This window comes from Lampetra planeri, chromosome 2 (genome assembly GCF_965212315.1).
Source record: "Lampetra planeri chromosome 2, kcLamPlan1.2.h2, whole genome shotgun sequence".
Classification (NCBI taxonomy): Eukaryota; Metazoa; Chordata; class Hyperoartia; order Petromyzontiformes; family Petromyzontidae; genus Lampetra; species Lampetra planeri.
Window position 1 is genome coordinate 24422532 of NC_136108.1, and position 23224 is coordinate 24445755.

The 23224-nt window shown below is 52.3% G+C and overlaps 1 protein-coding gene across 1 annotated transcript in view; it reads left to right on the forward strand.

Annotated features, from left to right (window-relative positions):
• The window catches only part of ENO4 (enolase 4), a 43211-nt gene that overhangs the window by 13533 nt on the left and 6454 nt on the right, over positions 1-23224 (forward strand). The window contains exons 4-9 of the mRNA XM_078611270.1: positions 4858-5048; positions 17148-17281; positions 17594-17763; positions 18873-19001; positions 22062-22130; positions 22632-22793. Of these exons, the coding sequence (XP_078467396.1) occupies positions 4858-5048; positions 17148-17281; positions 17594-17763; positions 18873-19001; positions 22062-22130; positions 22632-22793 (855 nt within the window). The remainder of the gene's footprint in view (positions 1-4857; positions 5049-17147; positions 17282-17593; positions 17764-18872; positions 19002-22061; positions 22131-22631; positions 22794-23224) is intronic.

Below are 23224 nucleotides of genomic sequence, written 5' to 3' on the forward strand. Positions count from 1 at the left end.
TCGATCTTGGGGCTCCCCGTCCAGGCTGTCACCTGCTTCCACCGGCGCAGGTTGAATTGCGCGTCCAGGCACTTAGCCGCTATCCGGGAGGTCAGTTGTTCGTGGCCGCACACAGGCATGGGAATGCCCAAATCCCTGGACAACTCCAACATTTTTCCTAAAATCAAAGGCTCCAGCAAGTCAGGCTCCGTGTCCGGGTATGCGGCCATAGCCAATTCCAAGACGGCACCCCGGTAAGCCACAGGAGATTCCTCCGGAGCCCGTTGCCGTTGAATAAACCTGCGATGTGCATCGTCCGGGGGCTCATAAGCTTCTGCCATCTCTTCAAATACAGCCTTCAGCGTAGTCTTCCTCGCGGCTTTAATGGAGCGGAAAAACCTGACCGATTCGTCATCCAGAAGTGTCGGCAGGACTTCTAGAGCCTCCGCATCCGTCCATTTTGCAGAGCGGACTGCCGCCTCAAAGCGTCAGGCGAACGCACTCCAGTCGCCGCCAATGGAGAATTCCTTGAGCGTCGTCAGACGATGGCTGCGGGTCCCCGAGTCGCCGTAATCTACTGACGGTGTTCCACGCGTTGGCGACACGATAGCGTCTTCCCGCGTTGACAAGGCGGCGGCTTCTCGCGGTGACAAGATGGTGGTTTCCCGCGGAGACAAGATGGCGGCTTCCCGTGGTGACAAGATGGCGGCTTCCCGCGGTGACAAGATGGCGGCTTCCCGCGCTTCGTCCCCGGCCCCGCCCAAGATGGCGGCGTCTTGCCGCGTGGCGGAGAGGGCGGGAAGCGTCGCGCGGGCCCCAATGGTGGACGGCTCCCCGCTCGGGCGATCTGGCCTCGCCGCTGTCGTCACCAGGGCGCACAGTTGTGTCAGCGTGGCCCGCAGCAACTCGAGTTGAGCCGTCACGTACCGCCAGCCTTCCTCGGCGCCCGTCGAAGCAGACGGCCCCGCCGCACCGACGATTTCCTGCACCCCCGGCGTGTCGCCCGTCCGCACTTCGCCCCCTCCTTCCATCGTCAGGAACGCCGCCGCAGTTGGAAGCTCGTCTTCGTCGTCCGAGGATGGTGCAGGTATGTGATGCTTAGACATCTTGGTTCACTTCTGACACCAATGTAATAAAGGACTCCTTCACAAGATGTCGCTCTCCGTTGGTCCTGGGTTCTTATCTCACGCCCGCTGATCCTCGCTCCGACCCTCGCCGTCTCCATCCCCGTGCGCCCCGCGCACGCTCCGTGTGGCTCTCGCCACGCCGTCTCCGTCGGCCCCTCCGTGTGCTCTCTCCTCACCCGCCCCGGGCCACACCGCCCTTCGGGTACCCGGCACACTCCGCTGGCTCTCTCTATCTCCGTGCGATCCCGCACGCTCTGCTGGCCTGGCCGCACCCCACGCACGCTGGACCGCAGTGCGCCTATGACCCCCGACCACGTGGCAATGGTGCCACTTCTCCCTCCACCGCCAGCGTGGCTCCCTCCGTGGTTTACTCTCTTCTCTCCCTCTCTCCCCTTCCGGCTCTCTCCTTATATCCCCCTCTCTCACGTGACCAAAACTCCACCTTCTATCCTGCCTCCGCCTCCGCCCCCCCCGTTCACCCCGCTCCCATTGGAGCGAAGTGAGCAGTGGCTCCTCCCACACGCTCCGCCTCCCAATACCCCGGCGCATGTGAGCGGCGCGGAGGCCAGCAAGCACCCTGTTCTTGCTCGCATTACAGTAGCAAGCATTTTGTGGACGCCCAAATGAAGAAGGTGCTCGTGGGTAGCCCAAACAATTTTACCCCGCAGGGACGTGGGCACCACAAGTTTAAACGCTCGCGAGCCGCCATCCCACTGCATGAGGAGGCCATCCCGTATGACGAATGAAACGGGGCCACCCCGGCCACCATCCTCGAGTGACTCCCTAGCACGGCGGCATAAGCCGAGGGGGGAGACGTCTTCCATTTGAAGATCCCTATTCGTCTGAACTTAGGCCCAACAGCGCGTCTTGTGCAACGGGCGCGCTGGGCGCCTCCTGGCCGTCAATGACAGGACCCGCTGTGGCAGCGAGGGACAGAGGCGTACCCTGGGCAGGAGGCTTACACCGCCCTGAATCCAAGAAGAAAGCACATTTCCCAACGAGGGGTAACCGTGACAACCCGTCAGCATTACCGTGCCGAATACCCTTCCGGTAGACAACCATAAATGAATAGTCTTGGAGGACCTCCAGCCAGCCCGACAATTGGCCCGATAGCTGATCGACCTTGAAGGCATACTGGAGCGCTGCGTGGTCCGAACGTACAGTAAAGTGTCTACTGTAGAGGTACGGCCAGTAATTCTGGACGAAGAAGACAATGGCGAGTAGTTCGTGACGGGTTACACAATAGCGCTGCTCCGCGGGGGATAGTACACGGCTGCCATAGGCCACGACGCGCTCCACACCATTGACCACTTGTGACAACACCCTCCCTATGCCCGTATTACTGGCGTCCATGTCCAAAATGAATGGCACGGAGAATTCGGGTTACCACAAGGGAGATGCTTCAATCGGGGCCTTACGGATGGCATCAAACGAGGCCTGTTCTGCCTCCCCCCAGTGGAATTTTGTCCCTTTTGCCGTCAACACATGGAGGGGCTTAGCCATAGACGCACACCCCACGACAAACCACCGCTAATATGAGGCAAAGCCCACAAAACTGCGCACATCCCCAACAGAGGTGGGGATGGGTTAAGAGCGGATGCAGTCGGTTTTTTCGGGGTCTGTAGCAATGCCGAAGCGACTGACGATGTGGCCAAGATAACGAACGGAATCGCGCATGAGGTGGCATTTTTGAGGTTTACATTTTTAATTTGCTGCTCGCATTTTGAGGAAGACCGCTCGCAACCGTTCGAGATGCTCATCGAAGGTGCGGCTGAAAACGATGACATCGTCGAGGTAAATCAGGCAGAAATCCCACTGGAGCCCAGCGAGGACCAGCTCCATCAGGTGCTGGAACGTCGCTGGAGCCAAGTGCAATCCCATGGGAAGCCGATTAAACTCAAAGAGGCCTTGCGCAGTGTGGAAGGCCGTCTTTGGTTTAGAAGCGTCATCGAGCGGTAATTGCCAAAAGCCGGATAGCAGGTCTAAAGTCAAAAAGTAGCGTGCGCGCTAGGGCGTCGAGCGACTCATCCATGCGGGGGAGTGGATAAGCATCTGCTACCGAGACTTTATTGAGCTTCCGGAAATCTACACAGAAGCGAAGGGTGCCATCAAGCTTTTTAACCAAAACAATGGACGCTCCCCACGGACTGGTGGACGGCGAGATAATATTGGCCGCCAGCATGTCATTGACAGCAATCTGTACGTGCTCTTTCTCTGCCGGGCTTAAGCGGAATGGATTCTGTCGGATAGGCGCAGCGTCACCCGTGTCAATGTGGTGACTGAGTAGCTTGGTGCAGTCAATGTCAAATTTACCCTTGCTAAAGACATGAGCGAAGTCACGCAAGAGCGCATGCAATTTAAGACGCTGTGATGGCAAGAAGTTCATACACCACGAACAAAGCGCGTCAATACATTCGGAATCAGGGCGTGAATGCGGGACGGAACGGGCCACATCTTCTAAGTGACCCACCAACGAGTCCCCCACAAGGGCCGGTGATGCGTGTGCAAGCACTGTACCTTAGGGAATAACAGTAGTCCTTGACCATGCATTCAGGACCTGAATGAATGGTTTACTGTCGCCTGATACGAGCGTCTGCGCACCCAAAAGATCCAACCCCCGCACCGCCGTGTTAGAATGACCTGGCAGCACGCCTCCAGAAAGCGCATCCGACGCAAGAGGTTTTCGGAACCGGAGAAGAACGAGCGTTTGACATCCAGCCGGAACGCGAACCGTACGAGACGCCAACGCTTGAACTGTGGCGAACGCCGTGTGCAAGCGAGTGGGTGAGGGCAAAAAAGCCATGCATCGGCCAGAGGGGAGCTCAATACACCCTTGGTCGATGAGAATTTTGATGGGCATTCTTGCCAAAAAGTCCGTGCCCAAGAGGCATGGAACGGCGAGGGTTGACGAAACCAAAACAGGCCTTTCCAATTTAACATCGCCAATGCGGATCTGGGCGTCGATCCTACCAGTTATACCCAATGAACACCCATTAGCACGGCACATCAACAGTCCGCAGGGGACGACACTTGTTGGGTAAGATGTTGTAAATGAGGTCCGAGATGATGGTCGCCGACGCTCCCTTGTCGACCAACATCCGGACGTCAACCCCCTCAATGGAACCTACAACGGCGGATGATCCTGCGGCCGCAGCGACGACCCTATGGGCCAACTCGGACCACTGACTCGGTCCGAGCGCCCTGTCGCTTACCAACCCATTCGGATCCCCCCCCTCTGACGCATGGCCACCCTGTGTGGTGTGAATTTAAGAGTTGACTAATTAGTTATGGTTACACAAATAAAAACACTCCTCCCCTACACTGCAGTGAGTGGTTTATGTCATCACGCACTGCTGCAGATGTCAGGCATGGAGTCAGCTACACTCGGGCTGTTATATTTTAAGTACAGTAGTATATGCTTGTCTGTACAATAGGCACCATAGAACTGTTTAATCTTTCTGTAACTTAATTTGTAATTTTAGTATGATTAGTCTAAAACAATATACCTGAGCCAACTTAGGCTACAGAGAGTTTATTAACATTGAGTTATGTTTGAGCACTATATTTAATATTTTTCAAGCAACACAATTGTTTTTGTTTTGATGTCGGTTTTTTTCATTGTGGTCATTTAATTATTTGTTTGACCCAGGTCACTCTTGCAATTGAGACTCTCCTGGTCTCCTGAGTTCTCACATGGTTAAACAAATAAAATGTTAAACTGGAAATTAGTTATCCTGGTAATGTGTTGCAGCGCGTGTGCTCGCTGGTGATGGCCAGTGAAGGTGAACCACCAGATACCATGGCACTGGGGCTGAAGGATCAGGAGTACAGCAAGAAAAAAGAATCTTCCCAGTTGGCCGTCCAGTGGATCAACCACTCTCTGTCTGGTTTGCTTACGGGTCAGCAGCCATACAACCAGTCAGAGCTTGACTGCTTGCTGAGGTACATAGAATAATAAAATAATGTCTCACCACGATATCCCTTATACAGGTGTAGTGTTGTACAGACGGACTCTTCAACGTCTTTTGTAGCACACACTTTTATTAACACGGTCCCTATGCACTGAGGGATATACGGTCCCCTCACCCGTTCCACTCAGAACGTACAAGCCCCCGTACCCTACAGGCTACTCAATATCCCGCTCTTTCAGTGTCCTCTGACTGGACCTAGGGATATGTCTCCCGACCACTGGTTACACTGAACCCTAGCCCTGATAAGGGCTGGAGGGCTTGGTCCAGGGTCCTAAGCTTCTTCCGCTGTCTTGGGTCTTCGTGTGGTTCCACTCCCCGAGAGCTCTGAGCGCTCTGGCTTTATACTTGCTCGTGGCCGGGTTGTCCAATCCCCGGCCACCTTGTGGAACCCTGTGATTGGTCGTTCCCAATATGCTTTTCGATCCCAATTCACCCTATCTGACCCTGACCGTTTGGTCGCGCGGGAAAACCTTGTTTACGGTCAGCTCTCACAGCTTGTGAGACCCTGACCGTTAGTTTGAGCGGGAAAACCTTGTTAACGATTTGCTCTCCGAGTTTGTGAATATCGAGTGGGTAACTCTACTACATCACCCTCCCCTTCGGAAGCCTCAGCCGTCCCGGCTGTTACAAGCAGAAAATCCCCACCAATGAATCAAAGTGTGTGTGTGCCACAACCAACAAGAACAGGAACATCCAACAAGAACAGGAACACCCACTATAAATACCCCCCCCCCATCAACAACGCAACATATGTACATGGTCAGAACCAATCACAAATAACGACATTCGCGACGCACAACGCATGCAGCATTCAGCTGCCGCAAAAAAAACGATGGGCAATCAAGAAAAGCGACGCGATCTAGCCCGTGTGTATTTCGCGGGCCCGTCGGAGGGGATGGGTGCCCCTTTCCGGGCTGCAGGCTGACCAGGCATCCTGGCAAAAATGTCAGCAGGGGCAGGAGGCCTCTCTGCGTGGACCCTTGGAGCAGACGGGTCGGGCAGCCTGGCAAACATGTTGGGCGGGTCAGGCATCCTGGTAAACATGTTGGGTGGGTCAGAAGGTCTCTTTGCAGAGACTCTTGTTGTAGACGGGTCAGGCATCCTGGCAAACATGTTGGGCGGCTCACGGGGCCTTCGTGCAGAGACTCGTGGCTCGCACGGCTCCCTCAGTCCCGCATCATCTGCGGGAGGAATGAGACGTCTGCGCTGTGGATTAGGTACCAACGGGGCGACATCCAGCTCGTCGGGCATATCACACGCTCGGCCCTCGTGTTTTGAGTGTGACGCAGAGCCGCGCGGCGTAACAAATGGCTTCAGACGAGAGGGGTGCACGAACCAGCGCCGTCGTCCCCAACGTATCTTAACACACTGTGGGCGCATTACCTGGACCACCTCAACCGGACCTCGCCATGGTTTTAGGAGTTTAGCCGATGTGGACACCGGCACCTGGGGGCAATGAAGCCACGCCATATCACCTGGAGCCCACTGATGCACGGACGTGCGAGGGGCCTGCAACCTCGAATTTGCCCGCTGGCGAGAAGCAGAATTTTCAATCGCCGCATCACGAGCCTCAGACAGCTTTTGCAGGTTGAACCGCAAATGGTCAGTGAGCTTCGATGACTGTGGGAGCTGCTCTATCCCAAGCCGCACATCAGCGGGGGGAATGGCCTCCCTGCCATACATTAGGAAAAATGGGGAGAACCCTGTCGCTGCATGTGGCGCCATGCGGTAAGCAGCGAGGACCCCTGGGATCTGCAGGTCCCAGTCTACGTGGGATTCGTCAACCTGATGGCATAGCATAGAGGTGAGGGTTCTATGCAACCGCTCCACCATGCCATCTGTTTGGGGGTGATAGGGCGAAGTGCGCACCTTCTTAGTGCCCAACAGGCGGCATACCTCACTCAGCAGGGTACTTGAAAAATTTCTTCCCTGGTCGGTCAGCAACCGTTCTGGAGCGCCCTTGTCCAGCACATAGCCTTGAACAAAGGCGTCCACCACGGCTGCTGCCGACTGGTTGGGGAGTGCCCAGGCCATAGGCCACCGTGTAAAATACTCCACCCCAACCAGAAGGTACTTGTTACCACGAGGCGTCGTAGGGAAAGGCCCCAAAATGTCGAGAGCAACCAGCTCGTTCACACGGGATACCGTGATGGGCTGCAGCGGTGGGCATGCCGGCTTCGCTGGAGGTTTACGTTGCGCACATTGGGTGCAGCCCGTTAAAATATCAGTTACGTCGCGGAGCATGCCCGGCCAGTAAAATTGTAGTTTTAGCAAGCCAATGGTTTTGTGCACACCCAGGTGCGACAATCGCTCGTGTGCTGCGCACACAGCCGAACACCGCAAAGCTGATGGCACTACAATTTTGTACTGGCAAGAATCAGCATCCCAATGCATGAGCAGACCGCGGCGCATGGCAAAAGAGTTCGATTTACTTGAATGTGAGGACGAATCACATGCGCGACGACGCAAAGGCAACAATGACGCGTCGTTCATTTGGTGCCAACCCCATTCATCCAACGTTATCCCCAGCAAGTCGTCACTTGCTGGCGGATTTTGGTGGTCCACACCCGGCGCAGGATCGGAAGGAAGGGCAGCAGAAACCGTTTCAGGAGGTGCAACCGGGCGTACTATTTGCAGTTTGCACCGGCCAGAGCCCGTGAAACAGGCGCATTGTTCTGACGGGAGGCGAGATAGCGCGTCCGCATTACTGTGCTGTGTACCCTTACGGTAAATCACCATAAAATTGTAGTCCTGGAGGACTTCAAGCCATCGGGAGAGCTGGCCAGACGGTTGGTCAATGCGCAAAGCGTATTGTAACGCAGAGTGATCGGAGCGCACGGTAAACCGTTGACCGTACAGGTATGGCCTGTATTGTTGTATAAAGTAAACAATGGCCAGCAGCTCGCGTCGGGTTACGCAATAACGTTGCTCTGCAGGGGACAAAACCCTGCTTCCATAGGCAACCACCCTCTCAACGCCATCAACGATTTGGGACAGCACCCCGCCGATCCCGGTGTTACTGGCATCGGTGTCCAGAATAAATGGCTTTGCGAAATCGGGGTAAGCCAGGGGCGGTGCTGCTACAAGAGCATTCCGTAAGGAGTCAAATGCGGCCTGTTCCGCGTCTCCCCAATGAAATTTCAGCCCTTTCGCTGTAAGAGCGTGTAGTGGCTTGGCGATTGTAGCGAAACCAGCCACAAAACGTCGGTAGTACGACGCGAACCCGATAAAACTGCGAACATCCCCAGCAGAGGTGGGGGTAGGCCATTGGCTGACACATTTAGTCTTTTCAGGGTCTGTGGAAATACCCGAGCGGCTGACTATGTGGCCTAGATAGCGCACAGACTCACGCAGAAGGTGGCACTTCTGCGGTTTGAATTTAAGGTCCGCAGCTCGCATCTTTTCGAAAACAGCGCGCAACCGTTCAATGTGTTCGTTGAACGTGCGGCCAAAGACGATAACGTCATCAAGATAGATAAGGCATGAGTCCCACTGGAGCCCAACGAGGACCAGCTCCATGAGCCTCTGAAACGTCGCTGGAGCCGAGTGGAGCCCCATGGGCAATCTATTAAACTCGAAAAGGCCCTGTGGTGTCCGAAAAGCAGTCTTTGGCTTTGATGCTTCGTCGAGGGGGAGTTGCCAAAACCCTGACAGAAGGTCCAAAGTGGAAAAATAACGCGCTCCTGCCAGAGCATCCAATGACTCATCCATACGTGGAAGAGGATATGCGTCAGCCACAGAAATTTTATTTAGGCGCCGAAAATCTACACAGAATCGAAGACTGCCATCGTGCTTTTTGACCAGCACTATCGGGGCACTCCAGGGGCTGTTGGAAGGAGAAATGATATCAGCCGCCAGCATGTCGTCAACTGCCCATTTAACATGCTGTTTCTCCGCAGGGCTGAGCCGAAACGGGTTTTGGCGGATAGGGGCAGCGTCACCAGTGTCAATGTGGTGACGCAGCAGCTTGGTGCAGCCAATATCAAATTGTGATTTGCTGAACACATCCGAAAATTCCCGCAAAAGAGCCCGCAATTTACTCTGCTGTGACCCGGATAAATCGCCGGCATCCGCGCAGAGAGCGTCAATCCATCCCTCGTCAACGTTATGAGGGAGAGGCTGCTGACTGTTCGCTACGTGTCCGACAACCCCGGTCCCCAGGGGCGCCACTGTCGCATGAGCGAGCACTGTCCCCTGTGGAATGACGGTGTCTGACAGACCGACATTCAAAACTTGTATAAATGGCTCCCTGTCGCCCGCTACAAGAGTCTGTGCGGCCACCAACGAAAGGCTGTTAACTGCTGTGTTGGAGGGTCCCAATAAAATGCCATTTACCGAGGCGGTGGGAGCGAGCGGTTTCTTTAACCGTAAGGGTACGAGCATTTGTGCCCCTGGCGGAATGCGTACAGCGCAAGCCGCAAAAGCCTGTACGGAAGCATTTTCCGTCCGTGAATGCGTGGCCGCGGGTAAAAATGCCATCCGGCGGCCCGAGGGAAGTTCAATACATCCCTGATCGATAAGGATTTTAATGGGCATTTTGGCAAGAAAATCAGTTCCCAGAAGGCACGGCACCGCAAGGGAAGAAGACACAAAAACAGGTCCGGCCAATTTAATATCGCCAATGGCAATTTGAGCCCGAATTTGCCCGAGAATCCCTAGGGAACTTCCATTAGCGGTGAAAAACGGAATGGAAACCTTTTCCAATGAACGACATCGGCCGGGCAGTATGTTGTAAATTAACTCGGAGATGATAGTGGCCGATGCACCAGTATCGACAAGCACGCGCACTTCCACCCCCTCGATCGAACCAACAACCACCGAGGAACCCGCCGTTGCTGCAACCACTCTATGGGCCAGCTCTGACCACTGCCCGGGTCGCAGTGGTCGCGAAGAGTCGGCCAAACGCCGCGTGTCATACGCCGTGTTCCGAGCGGAGTCAATGGTGTGTTGTGGTGTGTATGAGGGCCGAGCGTGTGGGGTGCCGCGACTTGCCTGGTTATGCTGCGCTGCTCTGGAAGCTCTGTAGTCCCGGTCTCGGGATCCGGCGGAGCAGCGGCGAGGTGCACGGCAGTCGGAAGAAAAGTGGCCTCGGCGGCCACAGTTGAAACACGTCGCGTCGCCGCGGGGGAAGGGCCGTCCCCGCTCCCAGTCGTTGCGGCGACTGGTGCGATCCGGTGATCGCTGGGGCGTCGCGCTGAACGTCGAGAAGACTCGATCAGGAGAGCGAGCGTTGTCCCTGCTGGCAGGCACCGATGTCGTAGCCGATGCGGTGATGGTCTCGTCCTGGTCCAGCATTAAGTGAGCATGAATGCTCCGGGCAGCTCGCAGTGAGCACATGTCCTCGTCATCCACGGCCTGGATGACAAGGCGCAGCCCCCTCGCCATCTCCAGCAGCTTCTGAAGGACGAGTGCATCGATAGCCTCATCGTCCATGCGGGGGTAAGCCGCTCTTGCCATGGCGAGTAGCGCGGTGCGGAACGCCAATGGCGACTCCCTTGGCTTGCACCGTCTCTCGTAGAACTGGTGGCGTGTGGCGGAAGGAGGTCCGTAGACATCAGACAGCCGCTGAAGTGCTGCTTGTAGTGTCGCCCTTTGTCACTTGGGAATGGAGATGAGTGCAGCGAGAGAGTCATCGCCCAAGGTGGCTGGCAGTGCACGAAGTGCTTGTGCATCCGACCAGCCCACCATCTCCTGATGGCTGAGGAAGCGACGTTGAAATGCCGCCCAGTCGCCCCCTGTGGACGAGAATTCGCGAAAGACAGGCAGTCGCTGCTGTAGAGCAGCTGTGTCGTCGTCTTCGTCAAGCTCGGACTCGGTCCTGAACGCAGCGATGGCTTGGTCAACAACATGTACTGTACGGTGTGGCAGCCGTGATGACGCGGTGTTGCTGGAGGGTCCTGCAGAGGCAGCGTCGCTCTGCGATGACACGGTGTGTTGTGATTGGCCCCCGGAGGTCCCAGCATACACTTGGCTTCCGCCCCCACGTGACCCGTCGGCGGGAAGGACATTCTCTTCCGGGTTTGCGATGGCGGGGACGCCCGCCGTCGGCCGTTCCTCCCCGCCCGCAGCCCCCAGGGTAAGTTGCTCCAGGATGGCTGCTGCAGCATGCAGCAGCTGGGCGAGGCGGGCGTGAGCAGCCTGGGTGCCGTCGCTCGCGGCGATCGGCTGCACAGCTGGTGGTGGGGCGGCTGGCAACACGCCAACATCTTCAGCGCCGCCCGCGGCACCCACAGGTGAGTCGGAGCTTGCATCATCGGGACTTCGCGTGCGGTTCGTTCGTCTTGTTTCCATCTTCTGACGCCAATGTAGTGTTGTACAGACGGACTCTTCAACGTCTATTGTAGCACACACTTTTATTAACACGGTCCCTATGCACTGAGGGATATACGGTCCCCTCACCCGTTCCACTCAGAACGTACAAGCCCCCGTACCCTACAGGCTACTCAATATCCCGCTCTTTCAGTGTCCTCTGACTGGACCTAGGGATATGTCTCCCGACCACTGGTTACACTGAACCCTAGCCCTGATAAGGGCTGGAGGGCTTGGTCCAGGGTCCTAAGCTTCTTCCGCTGTCTTGGGTCTTCGTGTGGTTCCACTCCCCGAGAGCTCTGAGCGCTCTGGCTTTATACTTGCTCGTGGCCGGGTTGTCCAATCCCCGGCCACCTTGTGGAACCCTGTGATTGGTCGTTCCCAATATGCTTTTCGATCCCAATTCACCCTATCTGACCCTGACCGTTTGGTCGCGCGGGAAAACCTTGTTTACGGTCAGCTCTCACAGCTTGTGAGACCCTGACCGTTAGTTTGAGCGGGAAAACCTTGTTAACGATTTGCTCTCCGAGTTTGTGAATATCGAGTGGGTAACTCTACTACACAGGTATCCCTCAATTTACGAACATTCAATTTACGATATGTTGCTTGAAAGCAATTGACAAATTATGGACACTTTTCGATTAATGAAATTTTATTTCCGAGTTGACGAAATTTCACACGCCACGCGCCATGAGATCAAGCAAGAAGCACCCGAGAGGCTGCGTCGTCATCCGCGACAGCGTCACGGTGTCCCTGCAGTGCACCAGTAATGGCTCCACATCACCGACACACTCATTCAAACATGCAGTAGATCTTTTGGGGAGTTCCCTGAAAACGTTCATTATTTTTGTTTTAAAGTATTTCTTATTCAATCGTTTTAATATTTATGTTATCATTTTTGCATTGTTAAAACTGATATAGGTGTATGTTTTTAGGTTAGGAGTACAGTTGGAATGTATTAAATTAAAGCGAAGAGCCGTTCCAATTTACAAACTTTTCTTTCATGCAAGTTTGTTGAAGAACGCAACCCGTTTGTAAATCGAGGGATACCTGTACTCTACTCAAATGTTATCTTTCCCTTGGCAATCTTACAGATGAATAAAATTATACAAAGCATCTTATCAATAGAAATAATTGACCTTGTCATCATCAACTTTGACAGCGGAAAAGTAGATTTTTGGATATAATAAGGCAACCATTGTGCCAACGATGCTTGATGCAGTTTCAAACGAGACGTCGTATCTAATGGCTAAATTTGGTTGTGAGAACTGATATTCAACTTACACGTGTGCAAAAGACAATTCACTTGTTTGGCTGTCGCGTGACGGAGGTAAGAACACCATGTGGCCTAACCCAATTTAACAATGATGAATCATAATATTGGCTGTGAAAACCTACGTATTAATTTTATGTAAGTGTAATAAATGGACTCGACCACAGTATCTGGTCTGGTGTCCTTTATTCGGGTTCGTTTCTGTTTCCCACACGGCTGTCCTTTATCTGGCTCCTTCCACACGGTGCCGACTTCGCTGTCGCTCCCGTCACCGCCAACAGCCCCGCTGTTGGTCTCCGTCGCTCCCGTAGCTCCTTAGCAGCCTTGCTGCTGTTCCCCCACACGCAGCCCCTCCGGCTGCTGTCGCTCCCGTAGCCCTCTTGCTCTGCAGCCCCCGGCTGCTGTAGCCCCTAGCAGCCTCGCTGCTGTCTCCCACACGCAGCCTCTCCGGCTGCTGTCGCTGCTCCCAGCTTTCGCCCTCCGTGGCCTCACCCTCGTCCAGTCTCCAACCAACTCTCTTCCATCCCGCTGGCTGGCGCTGTCACCGAGCCCCTCAGCCACCAGGCTGAGGGCACGGCGACCACCCAACGCGGTCTCCACTCTTCGATCGCCCGACTGCCCCGATCTCTTCCTGTCTCACCGCTATACCATCTCCCTCTCACGTGACCCTGACTCCTCCCCCACATGACGTCACATCCGCCAAGCCCTTTACGCCCGCATTACACCACCCTCCCCCGTAGAGAAAATTCCAGCCATCCTCGGCTGAAACAGAACCAAATAATGCGGGCGAAGGCATCACAACCAGGAGTCCCCCAGACACAATAGACCTTATAACAACAAGAACAAGTAACAAAAGGGGAAGGATCAGGAACCGGAACAGAACAACAAGAATAATAATAGCACAAAGCACAACACAACGGCCACCAACACGCAAAAATTGCACACGCGCACAACCCAGAAATGTGGTGCCTCAAAGCATGTCCATGTTGTTGTTCCATCCGCTCGGCTCAAGTCCAACATCAAAGAGCAAGTGGTAGAGCAGAATGACGAACGGCGCTCAATTGCTCCTTCAAGTCCTCATCCAGCTAGCACACCAGGTAACACCCAGTGCGACGGGAGCTGAAGAATCTGTGACGAGAAGGAGAATCCAATCCCCTGAGGCACAGCACAACAACGCACATCCGCATGTCGTACACGACAGCTACCCGGCCTCAGGGTAGTGGAGATGATGTAAATCCGGCCCGCTTAAAAAAAAAAAACCCCCAATAATTACCCAATTTAACCGCGATCGATGCCCCAGTATTTACATTTTAACAATAATATTATTTACACGTGACAACAACAACAAAAAAAAAATTCTGCTCTTACCCACCAGCAGTCCTCCCTTGACACAGACCTCAGACGTACACAGCATGTACCCACAGTCACTCTCAACAACCCAACAAAACCCCTAATCGCACACCCTCGCGTGGAGAGAGCCACGCTCCCCAGCGGTAACGTTTAACTCGCCGTAACCCTCACCGCGGTCGTCAACCCACAGCAACATCCATTTACCATACTCTCGGCTAGTGCCATTTCGGGGATGAGCAGCACTCGGCCATGCTCCTCCCTTACTATCCCATCAGCGAAGGACACACACCAGCCTCTTATAGTCTGACGCTTTATAGCCAAGGGAAGATCAATCCCTCGGCAAGGCCAGATATCAACGACCCCCCCCCCACGGGGTAATGTTCTCTTATAGAGACAACAATGCCCTAACCCAAATTCCGTGAGCCCCCGGCACACCAGGTTCAGTCTGCCACCGCACAACTGAACCATGACTCCCCGAGCCATATGAGCACACGGCCCATTATTTTAAGACATACCACGGGGGTTTCGCCTCCGGGCTGTTAGGTCAGCCATTAGCTATAGGCTGATGTGACCACAACACGTGCATCACCCAATCAACAATGGCAGGCATAACGGATGGAATATTTGGCCCACCGAGGTTTTTCCCGCGCGTTCAAAATGGCGGCCCTTTCCGCAAAGTGCATCGTCGCCATACCCCGCGTGCGCGCAAAATGGCGGCCCAACGTGCGAACACGTGGCCAGTTTTCTCCATTCGTGCACCCCAGCTTCCCTTTGCTGGGGGTCACAAAATGCATCCCCCGTCTTATTGTAACAATCCCAACAACGATAGACGCACAGCCCCAGCTCGCTGCGCGCAGCAGTCATATCGGGGAATTTTTAACCAATATTTTACCAACCACATTGGTTACACAACCCAACTCGCAAAGCAACTCGTGGCTGCATGCGATCAACCGAATACGCGACGCCACTTGGCGCCAATTTACGGTCCCATTAGCATTAACCTTTGAGACACCCACAACGGCGTCATCACGCACCCTCAAAGCGCGCTCTCTCTCCCACAAAGCGCAATTACCCATAATATACACAAAATCGCGTATACATAACATCCATACGACCAAATAATAGGGTCCCCCTCGAATTTGTTACCAATTCCCAAACAGGTACGCACAATTAATAACATCCCAACCCCAATAGTCAACCAATGCATCGCACCCCATAACCGTACAGAACGGTGTAAACAGCACATGCAGTCAGCACATCGCGATCACACGCGCACATTTAAGCACAATAGCAAGCCGATCTGCAGGCAACCAACACACCATTAATGCAGTCGTAACATTGCAGCAACAACACAAATATTCTCTCTCTTGCAACAACCACATCGCACATAGCACCTCGCAGCACAATACACCAAAAAAATATATATTTTTCAATTAAGCCCAGCCCATCGCACAAGGTAACCCACGAGATAATACAGCGCAAGATACCCGACGCTCCCGAGTTAATAATTAACTTCGCCATCAAGATAACAACTCCACGCCGCAGCGCACACACACAATTTGACACTCAGCAAGTACAGCAGACTCTCCGTCCATTCTCAACACACGCGCACACTTTAATTGACACCGAGCAACAAGCAGATAGCGCGTTCATCGTTATTACACACACATACACACAGTCCGAACCGCGCTCCGCACAATCAAGTCATGAGAGAAAAAAACAAAATCGCCCCCCCCCGGCCCTCGAAAGATGGGTGAGGTGTGTGTAAAGGCCGGGTGCGTATCGTTACGACTCGCCCGGGGCTGCAGCAAGAAGAGGACGGCAGGGCGGCAACTTGAGTCGTCTCGCAGAACTCGTTCGGCGACTTGACTGCTCCGTTGTCACGCACCCGAGCCAGGACGGGAAGCTCCCGCCCCAGCAGCTGCAGCATCGTCGTCCTCTCCTCGCAGCTCGTCCTCGCGCAGCAGCTCACAGCAGGCTGCTCTCCCCGAGGCACCTCCCGATGGCAGCGCGAAGCTGCATCACCGCCGCGATGTTGAAAATGGCGGCGTCTCCCCGCCGCGGTGAAGACAAGATGGCGGCTTCCCGCCTTTCTTCGCCAGCCGCGCCCAAGATGGCGTCTTCGTGCCACGTGGCCGATGGCGGCGACAGCGAAGACAACACGGACTCCTGCGGACCACCACCCTCTCCTTCCGACGCCACCCTTGGCGTGCCGAGCTCACACCACTGTGCAAGCATGTTCTTAAGAGTTCCAAGTTGGTCCGCCATCTGTTGACATGGGGAATCCTCGTCCGTTGATGCTGACGGGCCCGCCACCCCGGCGACATCTTCAACTCCAGTTCCCGTGCTCACTTCAGCAGGGCTCTTTTCCACGACTCCAGCTGCATCCATCGTCGGAGGAAGATGAAGCCGATGCCGGAGACGGAATATTATTTTTCTTCTCAGTTGTTTAGCCATGCCGTTGCACTTCTGAATCCAATGTAATAAATGGACTCGACCACAGTATCTGGTCTGGTGTCCTTTATTCGGGTTCGTTTCTGTTTCCCACACGGCTGTCCTTTATCTGGCTCCTTCCACACGGTGCCGACTTCGCTGTCGCTCCCGTCACCGCCAACAGCCCCGCTGTTGGTCTCCGTCGCTCCCGTAGCTCCTTAGCAGCCTTGCTGCTGTTCCCCCACACGCAGCCCCTCCGGCTGCTGTCGCTCCCGTAGCCCTCTTGCTCTGCAGCCCCCGGCTGCTGTAGCCCATAGCAGCCTCGCTGCTGTCTCCCACACGCAGCCTCTCCGGCTGCTGTCGCTGCTCCCAGCTTTCGCCCTCCGTGGCCTCACCCTCGTCCAGTCTCCAACCAACTCTCTTCTATCCCGCTGGCTGGCGCTGTCACCGAGCCCCTCAGCCACCAGGCTGAGGGCACGGCGACCACCCAACGCGGTCTCCACTCTTCCCTCGCCCGACTGCCCCGATCTCTTCCTGTCTCACCGCTATACCATCTCCCTCTCACGTGACCCTGACTCCTCCCCCACATGACGTCACATCCGCCAAGCCCTTTACGCCCGCATTACATAAGTAACACAATTTGAAATGAAAAGTTTTTCTAGAAGGAGCACGGGCTGATGGACTCATATTTCCTGCACGGTGCAGGGAGTTCCTAAAGGAGAAGCTGTCTGAAGTGCATCAACAACAGGAGCAGGAGGAAGTGATAAGAACAGAGTTCTCGGAGCCCGTGGTGCAACCACCTGCTGTGACAGTGAACAGTGACAAAAAGCCCATCAAGGGTACGCGTAGACACACCGGGTACGCGTAGACACACAGGGTATGCGTGGACACATTGGGTATGACATGACACCAGTAGCACATCTGGAATAAAATTTAGGAAAAGACGTTTTTAAAAAGAATCTCAATGTTTTGACCGAAACTGGTATGCCGGATATGAGGCATATTTCGATGTAAGAATTAAGATAACGTCACAAATATTTCCTCCTGCAATATCTACACGTTAACGATGAGTACTTGGTGCCTTGTTGCCGATTGCAGCTTGCTTTTCTCCTGCCAAGTGCCTCTCTTTCGTGTCCACTCGCCATGCGCAGGCAAGAAGAGCGCTGCTCTGGAAAAGCCACTCTTTCACAAAGAGATGCGAGCCCCACTACTTCCCGGAAGTGTGGCCATCGGGGCAACATCTATGGCCATCGCCAAGGCCGCAGCCCGACTTAAAAGCTGCCCACTTTACAAGCACATTGCTTCCCTCTCCCACACAGAGGTAAGTGAAGACGCCTTCAATGTGTTTAAATACATTGTATAGGTTTTCGTACTTAACCAAGACATGTTTACTCATTTATGGTGCAATTCATGCAAGCTGAAAGTTTAATTGAAGCAATCCAAAGTTGACCTTTTTCTTGCAAAATATATTTGTGTCCATCCCACCGACAAACAAATATTCCCAATCGTTGAACCCTGCAAATTAGCAATTAAACATCCAGATGAATACAGATATCATTATTCTCAGGACTAACACATAAGCAACGACTGAAAATAACGGATTTAAATAACTGAAAAGTAAGCATGCACAATATTAGCAACCAATTAACACAGAATCTGTATATAATTGCATTCCTGCAATATTTTACGGTTGCAATCGGAAGTAAACTGTAATTGCGGTATTGCTGTGACGAAAATTGCAATAAGAGTGATTATGGGAGTAGGAGTTCATTGCTCTTGTAGCTGTGTGTGAGTGAGTGAGGATGCCGTGTGATTGTCATAAAATATGGCTCTTTGGGCGCCATTATAGCCAAATGAAGGGAATATTTGGATAATCTCTCATACATAATTCTAATAATATCATTGTGTAAGTCAATTAAATAATGATCACAATATAATTATATATTAACGATATTGTATTATACATGGTGATGGTAGTAATTGTTGGTGTCGCGTACTGCACATGCAGTATTAGTGGAGCGTTAACTGGCATAGTATTTATGATTGTTATTGTTATGAACACTGTCATGAATTGTGATCGTGGTATCACAGTGCATGCTTGTGGTTGAGTTCTTTTGTCAGGTGGGTATTTATTTATTCCAACTCACATTGGCGAACATAGTGATTTAGGCTCACAAAATATGTTCACGGGTGTTCCACATGGCCCGCGTCCCCTGGTTTTCGGCAGCTCTCGTTTCAGCAGCTGTGGTTTCTGGCAGGGTTGGTGCAACAGCAGCTGCACAGGAGAGTCACTGTGCGCGAGCACAACGCCTTCTCAACGTGGCTGCTGCTCTTGCTGCTACTGCACATAGAATGTGGCTTTTGGTGACTCAAACCTGGTGGACACAACTGCAGTGATGACATAGGCACATGTTGTGTCTTGTTTAATAGGTACAACAAACATTGAAAATTCCAGTCACTATGGTAACGGTGCTGTGCTGTGGAAAAGCCTCACCAGGAAAGCTAAATCTTCTGAAAGAAGTGATGGTTCTGCCAAGACCAGGACTCACAGCTTCACAGGTACTAACACATTTGTGAAACGGATATCATCTTCATGAGCCCTGCTCTATCCACTTGTAGTGTGGTAAAATAGGCGGTGCGCATTGTTGGCCGGGGGCAACCGATAGCAGGCAGGTGCGCGTGTGCAATGTGTGGGTTGCACGAGCAAACCTCCACCTCATTAAGGGGAGAATTGGGTGCAGACGGGGTCGGCCCGGGTTTGCACGCTGACACCGGAGGTGTTGCCAGGGAGACGTGCTATAAGGGGTGATTGATGGCCTGACAGGCGCCAGCCTGTCTGGCCCTAAAGAGACACAAGGGAGGAGCTGGACAATTGGGAGGGGGATATAAGGAGGTGCGTGAGAGCGGAGCGGGAGTTCGGGTTGCTGGGACCAAGGTGAAGAGATCTCGCCGCTGCCGCTCAAGCCAGGGACGGACCTCAACCCTCACGAGTCGCCGGGCGGGTGATGGTTGATCCCCCCACGCCCGGATCGGACGAGTGAATGGGTCTGAGGGAACGTAGGCGTGGGCAGCGGCGCAGAGTGAGTGAAGCTGTGTGCAAGCTCTGTGTGAGCGCTGCTGGGTGCAAGCCTCTGTGTGAGTGCTACTGTGTGCAAGCCTCTGTGAGTGCTGCTGAGTGCAAGCCTCTGTGTGAGTGCTGCTGAGTGCAAGCTCTGTGTGAGCGCAGCTGTGTGCAAGCACTGTGTGCTGAGCTGTGATGCGGAGCTGCTGAGAGGAAGAGCTGCCGCAGGCAGGTTAGCGAGGTGTAAAGTAGATAGGGGAAGTTAGTTAACAAAAGTGACCGTATAGACAGAGACAGGAGTGCCTACAACTGGTGCAAGAATAGAGTAATACAGTGTAAGCAGGTGACCTGTAATAACGTGTCCGACTGAGTGATTTTACAAGACACTACACACTACTGGATGAAGGCCTCCCCAAGTCCTCCCTGTCTATTATCGTCTCGCCATGTAAACAATCCATTGAGTTGATTGCATATGTCCATCTCCGCTGTGAACATCTTCCCGAGAGCTTTCCCCTCTCTTGGCAGTCTCTCCATCATTAATCTCAACCATTGGCTATCATCCCCATTTTCTGGCTTGTCCTGCCCAAGCCCTTTGTTAATTAACAGTCAAACCGATTCTAGATTTGAAGCTTTCGTGACTGCAAGGATTCATACTCTTAGTTTTTTTGGTAAAGTCACGTAGGTAAAAAATAAAATTAAAATTAATAAAAATAAAATAATAAAAATCACGACGTTTCGGAGGCAACACAAGTCTTCGTCATCAGGTGGGACCGTCACAGCCAGATTTGCTGTATCAAGTGAGACAGGGATTCCAAGATGCAAGTTCTTAAATACAAGTTAAGGGGGAGGAGAAGGGGGGGGAGCTTATCAGAATGTGGTAGCCAATGAATGGAACGTATTGGGAGGGGGGGGGCTAAAAGAGAGCACGAGGTGTAAGTAGACGTAGACGTGGACGTGTTTGTGCGCAAGCCCCTGTTGGTGCACATGATAACGTAATGGAAGGGGGGGGGGGCGGGGCTAAAAGAGAGCACGAGGTGTAACTGTACGTGGACCTGTTGGTGCACAAGTACCTGTTGGTGCACATGATAGAAGAGAACGAAAATGCCCATGTTGTTTTTACCAGTGTTGGCTGATAATCAAATACGAAAAAGGAGAGTACTGTTAAACGTTGGGGATGTTAACACTCGGTAAAGTAAAATAGTGCCTGTCAGATAAGATGGTCCAAAAATGTGTAGTTAAATCTTTTTTGCATGGTTAATAACATCTTTTCAATGATTACTAAGTTTGTACCCATCATCACGGTTGAAATTATGTCTTTGTTTGTATATCTGAATGGCTTCGTGTACAAACCTTTCATGGTAGCCAGAGGGTTTGCAGAGCACCTTGGTCTCGGAAAAAACAATATCATGAGAGCCCACCGCGTTGTAGCAATGATCGGCAACGGCGGAAGACTCAATTTTGCCGTGTTTCAAATATGACTTGTGCTCGCGGACACGATCAGAGACATTACAGTACATAAAATCCGTGATCTAATTCCATCTGTGAAGGATGTCATCCCTGACTTGCATTACCCTGGAGTCCATAAACTGAGTTGCAGCTATGGTGATTGTTACATTGGGGAAACGAAACGTCATGTGCACAAACAGGTCCACGTACAGTTACACCTCGTGCTCTCTTTTAGCCCCGCCCCCCTTCCAATACGTTATCATGTGCACCAACAGCGGCTTGCGCACAAACACGTCTACGTCTACTTACACCTCGTGCTCTCTTTTAGCCCCGCCCCCCTTCCAATACGTTATCATGTGCACCAACAGGGGCTTGCGCACAAACACGTCTACGTCTACTTACACCTCGTGCTCTCTTTTAGCCCCCCCCCTCCCAATACGTTCCATTCATTGGCTACAACATTCTGATAAGCTCCCCCCCCTCTCCTCCCCCTTAACTTGTATTTAAGAACTTGCATCTTGGAATCCCTGCCTCACTTGGTACAGCAAATCTGGCTGTGACGGTCCCACCTGATGACGGAGACTTGTGTTGCCTCCGAAACGTCGTGATTTTTATTGTTTTATTTTTATTAATTTTTATTTCATTTTTTACCTACGTGACTTTACCGAAAAAACTAAGAGTAGTCAAACCGATGTCTCTAACCTGTGTGTGCTCTCTAAATCACGTGTTTACTCTTTCTTTCTCGCAGTGTAATTCTGAGTTTGCACCTCTCCATTCTCTGCACCGTTTGTCATTGCCGTTGTTTCTGATTCATTAGTCATAGCTCGATATGCGTATTACATGGATTTGTTTTTCTTTATGGATATTTATATGCTGCCTTTCATTGTAAAATTGTGTGCCCTCTTGTTTGTATTTATGTATGTTGAACTTCTTATGCACCGTACGTAGCCAAGCATTCTAATCGGAGGTAAGGTGTTGGTATAAAGAGAATACTGCCAATATTCTGTATATATTGACCTTTCTTAAGATGTCATCAAGCTAAAATATTGACTTGGGTTTGTTTATTGGTGCACAGTGCCCATCCATAACTAAGTTGATGTTTGCCTTCTCAGGGTCTCAAAATTATTTCTGAAATCCAGCATCAGATCATGAAACACGCAGAAGTGGTTCCCAAAACAGGGGTAAGTTGAATACTATAAATTCAGTTCTCAATAGCTGGAATGGTTACAACAATAATGAACAAAAACCAGCCTATTACGGAATGCAGCTGTTTACTAATTAGTTACTTTCAAGACTTTAGTCTTGCATAGATGAGAGATAATATTTTGGAAAATAAGCCTAAAACATTCTAACTCAAGGGAACTCCAAACTAGAGCTATAATCAAAAGCCGAAGAAAAAACACTCTAAATCAATGTTCCAAACATATCCTGTTCCCTGTTCTGCCATAGTAACTTCACGTAACTTTGCGTTGTATTTCTGTTTGCCCATCTGTACAGTACAATGCAACGAGTATTATATACAACTATTGTTAAGACATCCTCACTCATGGTCGGTCTACACATCACTTGTAAGAAATGGTGGTGGATGAACTTGGTTTGTATGTATGGCTTTTGAACTTCTTTCGCACCGTACGTAGCCAACCGTGTTAATCGGAGGTGTGGGGGATTGTGTTCCCTATGAGACGGTGCACGTGGTCGGTGCTGTGGGGGCCCCGCTGATTGGATGCGACAAACTGGAGAGGCCTCTGGAGATCGTTGAGGAGGTGGCAAGGAGCCTGGGTCTCACAGCAGGCGTCGACTTCCACTTGGCCCTCAACTGTGCCGCTCACGAAGTCATGGACTATGTGAGTGCCACACAGCGCACAGCGCAGCAATCTCAAAGCGTAGCTTGTCTGGATCTTCACCCGCTGATTTCTGCAGGCAAAGATTCATGTTTCACTTATTATTTTGCAGGTCACTGTAGACTGGCATAGGCATGTGATGAGTAGCCACAACCACAGCAGGAGGTATACTGGATGTGGTGAGCAGATCCAGGTAGACCCAGTTGAATTAGGCCCTGACTACATGGTTTGAATCAGCCCCTGATGTGTTCTGGATACAAACTTTAAAAAAGATAATTCACTTTAATAATTTAACTTTCTTGGTCTACATAATTGCATAAAGACAAATATTTCTCCCACAGCTCACACATCTGCCTTTTGCTGGCAAAGATGAAATGGCTCCTCCATGTGGTCAAGATGTTGGTAGATATGAACCAGATAGATTCAGAAAAAAA